The sequence below is a fragment of the Mytilus californianus genome, unplaced genomic scaffold, assembly GCF_021869535.1.
Source record: "Mytilus californianus isolate M0D057914Y unplaced genomic scaffold, xbMytCali1.0.p SCAF_2, whole genome shotgun sequence".
Lineage (NCBI taxonomy): Eukaryota > Metazoa > Mollusca > Bivalvia > Mytilida > Mytilidae > Mytilus > Mytilus californianus.
Genome location: NW_026262668.1, coordinates 90471089 through 90478320, shown reverse-complemented (window position 1 = coordinate 90478320; position 7232 = coordinate 90471089). Strand labels below are relative to the sequence as shown.

Here is a 7232-nt window from a genome sequence, read left to right as displayed (position 1 = left end):
GGTGGTACAATTTCAAAGAGATCCATAGACTAAAACTAGAGTTATTGTTCGGAAACCAGAAAATCCTTGTTTTTTTTTGCCCCAAATTCTTAGCGGTTTGGGCCATAACCCCCAAAAATAAATCCCAATCTTCCTTTTGAGGTATGGAACCTTGTGGTACAAATGTCTTTGGATGACGACGACGACATCACCATACCATTATACAGCCGCAAATTTTTGCTTTCCGAATTAAAACGACAATGCTGAATTTTATACCAGTCAGTATTGTCAATATTGACAAGCCAAGTTCAGGTGAAATACCTTATTTACTTTATAGTTTAACAAGTTTTTAATCATACAGTTTGAGTCCACACAATGGATCATAAAAATGTATTTGATCCGACCCCTAAACAATCCAAGATTCTGTGACGTTGAGCACCTAATGTTGTTATACATATTAATAATCATACATATGTACTTTACCCAATAAAATATTTTATTTGAAATTACACATCCGTAAAAATCGAATAATTGAGAGTTTTGTTTTATTTTTCTCATTATAAAAACTATTTGACAATAGTCAATGCTTATTATTCGTTTTGAAATAAATGGATGCCCGTCACATATTTTGAGTGCTCATTTCTAAGTCGATTATTTTTGGACAACGTTTCCGTAAAGTTTACTCTTTTCATTGGAGGTTTTACCTGTTGATATATAATCTGAACCGTTTTGTGTATCTCAAAGTATATCTAGTTTTGTTGAAAGACATGCATTTTGACAAACGACAGAAAAGCCTATGCAATTGTTAAGTCTCTTAAGTCTTATGAGTTCCGTCGCTTTTTTTGCTTATTGGGTACTGTTGCATTACAGATATAAATTTGATGTGTTTATTCAAATCTAAATAAAAAAAAAGTTCCCCGACTGTTTTTACACTAAATCCATTGGATGTTGGATGTGTACTGATTGATATTTTAGTCTTAGATGCATGATTATTTTGTTGATAATGATCGTTATTGGCTTTGAACTAGCGGTCAGTAACTGCGAATGCTCTCAGATGTGTATTTTGTGTCTTTTCTGTGGTGGGGCTGTATAAATTCCCTACCATGTCCGCTCTGTGTCAAAGTTTTCTGCTTCGTATCGATCTGATGCCCTTTTCAACTGATTTTTAATTTGTTCTTATTTTATACTGTTACAAAACTGTCCCAGGTTAGAAGGGAAAGGGGGGTGGAACTAGCAAAAATGTTTAACCCCCGCCACATTCTTTGTGTGTCTGTCCCAAGTCAGGAGCCTGTAGTTCAGTGGTAGTCGTTGGTTCATGTTCGTCATAGATATGAGAAGATGTGGTGTGAGTGCCAATGAGACAACTCTCCATCCGTCATATTTGTTTTTCGTAAATTGTTGTTATAAATTAGGCTTTTAGTTAACTCGATTGGATTGTTCCACATTTTTCATGTCGGGCCTTTTATAGCCGACTATACGGTATGGGTTTTTCTCATTATGGAAGGCCGTACGGTTGCCTATAATTGCTTACATCCACTTCACTTTAACTTTGGTGGAAAGTTGTCTCAATGGCCATCATACCAAATCTCCTTATTTTCATATTCAAGTTTTTTTTAAATTTGATACTTTGAAAATTAAACGTTACACGAATGATTTGGCCAGTTTCATCAGTTATGGTGCGTTATCGTGTTACACTGTTTTTTGGACATGCGCTTTAATATATCGCAGATTGTTCCCAGACGGTAAAATCTTAACAGAACTTATGTTAAAATAAACCGGAACGGGTGCAAGCCAATCTCGGCCCGAAGAAAACTCGTACCATCTACATAAAAGGTAGCAATATACAGTTAGGAAAAAACTTAAAATTTATCCTCATAATCCCCTTTTCCTTGCTTTCTTACAAATTAAGTTTACTGTTTGTGTCATATATGTGCATATGTATGTAATCAGTATCTTACATAGATTTGTGATTTCCAGTATTTAAAATGGTTAAATATGAATTCTTTTTGAAATATCAATGGCAACAATCTGCATTTATTTGCTATAAATATTGCAAAAAGGGGCGTGAAGTTGTCACACATTTCCCCAAATTTTTGACTTAAAGTAGAATTTCAATTCCTTGGAGTGATACCTTTTCTAAAACTGTTTATATACATATATATCCAACTAGAGATCAAATAAAATTCATATGTTTTTCGTCTCATTTTTTCGTAAAATTGTGTCTAAATATTCATGTGAAAAAAGTGTTTGTAAACATTACATTAATTTCTGGACCTACGACCAGTCTGGATATGAAAATACAGACAGTCAACCAAAAACTAGCCCATAAGACAATCATCATTTTTTAATACATAATTTACAAGCAGTGTAAGGGAGGTAATCAAGCAGTGTTCTTTAATTTGAATTGGATTACCTCCCTTACACTGCTTTTAAATTGTCTCAATTGTCCTTTAACCAGAAAAACCCTTGTTTTTCCCCTTTTTTTGCCCCTAATTACTAAATGGTTTGAGCCATAACCCCCCAAAGTCAATTCTTACCATCCCTTTGTTGTATGGAAGTTTGTGGTATAATTTCAGAGAGATTCATACACTTTAACACAAGTTATTGTCTGGAAACTACAAAAATGTTTATTTGGGCCCCTTTTTTGGCCCCTAATTCCTATACAGTTGCGACCATAACCCCCAAAATCAATCCCAACCTTCCTTTAGTGGTTATAAACCTTGTGTTAAAATTTTATTGATTTTTATTTTCTTATACTAAAGTTATTATCCTGAAACCATCTGTCTTCGGACGACGCTGACGACAACGTGATACCAATATACGACCAAAAAATTTTTAATTTTTGCGGTCATATAACAAATATAATAAAGATTTCATTTAAGATATAGAATCACCATGATGAAGTTGAAATTTGATTGTACATGCACATTCAACCAATTACTTTGGGCACAGCACTTCATTTGCAATGCAGCAAGGTATAAAGAATTCTTTCATGGGAAATATAACATTTAATCAAACTCTATGTTTATGCTTTGTCTGGGTTGACATTATTTTGTTTTGGTTTTTTGGAAGATGAATTATATATTATTGTAATCCAAACAAAAATTGAAAACCTCCTACATGTGTTTATTAGATTCAATAAAATGCTCTGCAGGACCCAGCTAGATGCTGCAACTGCAAAGGTTGAACCCTGAACAGTTGGGGCAAGCATGGACACTACATTCAAGCTTGATACAGCTCTGAATTTGGATTGTGATTAAATATTTAACACAGCATAGGTTTCTGTCACAGAATGAATGTGGTCAAAGAACTGAAAAATTGAAATTGGATTTTACCTTTTATTGTATATTATGGTCCAATAACCAAAATCTAAATACTCGGTTAGATTGAGCATATCCAAGTACACTAATTTATTTATTTATTAATGGACCATAATATCATAGTACACCAAGAATTTAATTTATTTATATATCATGATCAATGGACAATATTAGTTAAGTTTTTTAAAAGGAGTTCGCTTCATAAAAAATATAAAAGTACAGGTTCCATCCCCGCTCTGGGAGGAAGTAAAGAATCATATCTACTCTAACATTGTTAGGGTGATTTTCTAGGCACTTTATATATATATATATGTAGCATTCTGAAAATGAATTTATACAGAATAACAAACAAACCTGTACCATGAAGTTATTCAAAAATTTCCTAAAAAAAAAAAAAAAAAAAAAAATCCAAAATATCATTCATCATTTATACAATATCTTTAAAAAATCTATAAAACTTACCTCTAATTATTTTTCAAAATATCTAATAATGAACAGTAAATTTCAAACTATATTTATCATGTTTATACATAATTTCTAAAATTAGAATATGATGCTTTTAAAATCTATCTTTAACTATGAATTTACTAACAATTTCCAATAATTGTGCAATATAATATGTCTCTGAATTTGGATTGTGATTAAATATTTGACGTAGCATAGGTTTCTGACAGAGAATGAATGTTGCCTAAGAACTTATAAATTTGAAATTTGACTTTTACCTATCATCATGATTATGGTCCAATACCCAAAATCTAAATACATGGTTAGATTCAGTAAATCAAAGAACCCTAAGAATTCAATTTTTGATGAAATCAAACAAAGTTGAATTTTGGACCCTTTGGACCTCAAAGTGGACCAATTTGATAATGGGGACAAAAATCCAAAATCTAAATACATGTTTACATTCAGTATATGAAATAAATTGTTTCACCGAGCGCAGCTGGATACGACCTCAGAGATCCAACCCTGAACAGTTGGGGCAAAAATGGACACAATATTCGTGCTTGATACAGGTCCGAATCTGGATTGTAATTAAATATTTTACACATAATAGGTTTCTGACACAGAATAACTGTAGTCAAAGAACTTAGAATTGGTTATATGATTTGAATTTATATTCAATTTTTTGCTTTTGTGCAATTGTGAATTGCCCCCCCCCCCCCCCTCCAAAAAAAAATATTTGAAGAAATTTTCTTTTTAATTTCTGAAATCTGAAATGAGAAAAAATTGTCCCCCCTTCACAATTTCTTTTTTACCCCCCCCAATTTTTTTTCCTCCCCCCTTTTTTCCCAAATAAAATTCTTTCCCTCAAGATATGGTCATAATCTCACTTTAAATTTCCAATAAAATTTGCAACCATAATTACCCATTTAAATACATCATAAAAGTCTTAAAATAGAAAATGACATACATAATCATGGCTAAAATTAATATTCCTTAATCAGCATTTTTAAATAGTAACTTCTAAAAATAAATTGACAGCTAATCACCTCAAGACAATACAACATTTCTTTATACATAATTTAAAAGCAGTGTAAGGGAGGTAATCCAAACATAACATTGTACTTTTTTTTTAATTGTCCATTAACCAGGAAACCCTTGTTTCCCCCTTTTTTGCCCCTTATTCCTAAACGGTTTGAGCCATAACCCCCCCAAAGCCAATCCTAACCATCCCTTTGTGGTATGGAAACTTGTGGTATAATTTCAGAGAGATCCATACACCGTTCCACAAGTTATTGTCTGGAAACTAGAAAAATGCTTATTTGGGCCCCTTTTTGGCCCCTAATTCTTAATTAAGTTAATGTCTGGAAACCAAATGTCTTCGGACGACAACAACGCTGACAATTTGATAACATTATACGACCACAAAAATTTTGTGGTTGTTTAAAAACTTGTGCCATGCTTATCATGCTTATGTGTCTTTATTGTTCAAAGTATATTATAACATATTATTTAAGTTTCTAGGACACCTGTGACAATTTGTAAAGTCCTTCAGCAAACTGTTTTGCATCCTCTACTCCTTCGCAACATTTCTGCCATGATATTGGAATCGAGTCAACTCCATAACAAGCCCCTGCGATAGCACCAGCCATTGTTGCTACAGTATCCGAATCTCCTCCTAATGATATAGCATAGATAATGGTCTTTTCAAATGAATTTCGGTCCTTTAAATCTGCAAAGTCTTTATGTGAACGCAGGAATGAATACACTGCCGCAGGAACAGCTTCAAATGCTGAGATATCAGCTCCTAATTCAGTGTGTACTGTCAGTAGCGTTGGTTGCTCTTCTTGTTTTAAATACGTCTTGATTAATTCTAGTTTTTCTACATATGTTTTCCATTTCTGTACTGGGTTGTCCTCTTTTTGAGATTCCTCCAATGATTTATTTGTCTCTTTTGGTTCATCTTCTACCATTTTCATCAGTGTTATAAGAGCATCTACCATTTCATCAGGTGAAAATGAACTTGAACTGTTTAATGCCATGTCTATAGCATAACTCTGGAGAATGGCACCAAGAATCGCCTGGTTGTGGGTGTGTGTTATACTTGTAACTTGTGTAACTAGCACTTTTGACTTTTCTGGGTCATTATCTTTGTATGTAAATAATGCTGCTGGAACTATTCTCATAGCACCACCATTTCCATAAGACCCTGAACCATTAAACTGTTTCTTTGCTGGTCCAAACACATCCTCGTAATCTGATTCTTTAAGTTGTGAAAAGACAGATACTACATTTCCACCATAACCTCTATCTGGTTCATCAAAGTAATTCTCAGAAAATCTTTCAGCCATGTCACTTGCATCAAATCCCTTATTGATAATTAGAGATTTTGCTACTGATCTTGCCATTGCAGTATCATCTGTAAACGGTAATATTCTGTGATCATCTTCTGTACTGTCAGTTTCAAAATTTTCTATCGCTTTCATTACTTTGTTTGGATGAATTGTTTTGGCCCACAAACTTTCAAAAATGGCACCAATACAGTCACCAACAACAGCCCCTACAAGCGCTCCCTGAAACTTTGAAAGGGTGGTAGACATGATTATGCAGTATCTTCAGTATTATTATTCCGTATCGTTAGGTCTACCTAATACCATCCGGGTAGAAATTATAAACGGTCCGAGTTGGCTTCTTATCTCTGGGCCGGGTGCGACTATTTACCCCAATATACCCAAACAAACAGTTTCCTCATAATATGATTGAATATTCATGTTATTTTAGGCATTTTAATGCGATTTTAACGACAATAATACTTAATTTTATAAATATTTTAAATTTTAAATCACTTTTTTCCTCATAACTTGTTCCGTTTATGTCAGACGCTTACGATAATAATATAACTTTTTACCCCAATATGTACCCCAATATACTCCAATAAAAAGTTTCAGTACAATGTTCATGTTTCGGAATCATATTTTAACCATATTTAATTCAAATAAACAACCCTACATGCTTTTGTGTGCATTTAGAAGCTTTTAAAACCGTAGTTAATAGTATCTTGATGAGGGTAACACTAAAGACCAGAACGCGGACCAGAACGAACTTGAAAATATACAGGTCAATTTTAAATTTCACTCCTTCAAATTTAAGATTTGTTCAATAAGATTTATGTTTTTAAATAAAATTTGAAATATTTTTCTCAAATTTTGAAATATTTTTCTCAAATTTTGAAATATTTGTCTCAAATAAAAATTTGAAAAATTTCTCCTAAATGAAATAAAATTTTCAAATTTTCTTTAAACAAATAATATTTAATCATCACATGCTCAACATTTACGTGGACCTGGATGGATCTGAAAATACACAGGTCGATTTATTCAAATTGCAATATCTTTTTAACGTTTCAATGGATTACCTTCCAATTAAAAAAATGTAAAATGAAATTTATTAAATTCAACCCTTTTAGATATTTTTTTCTGATGCCACAAC

At 32.7% G+C, this 7232-nt stretch overlaps 1 protein-coding gene across 1 annotated transcript; it reads right to left on the bottom strand.

Moving 5' to 3' along the window:
• Window positions 1-5205: 5205 nt before the first annotated feature.
• LOC127730399 (ADP-ribosylhydrolase ARH3-like) lies at window positions 5206-6469 on the bottom strand. The gene has a single exon (XM_052238780.1). It carries the CDS (start codon window positions 6341-6343, stop codon window positions 5264-5266), a length of 1080 nt encoding a protein of 359 aa, XP_052094740.1. The 5' UTR covers window positions 6344-6469; the 3' UTR covers window positions 5206-5263.
• Window positions 6470-7232: the final 763 nt, after the last annotated feature.

What these genes read in the sequence shown, in the direction of transcription:
- LOC127730399 (XM_052238780.1), bottom strand. Translation starts at nt 6,343, where the DNA reads ATGTCTACCACCCTTTCAAAGTTTCAGGGAGCGCTTGTAGGGGCTGTT.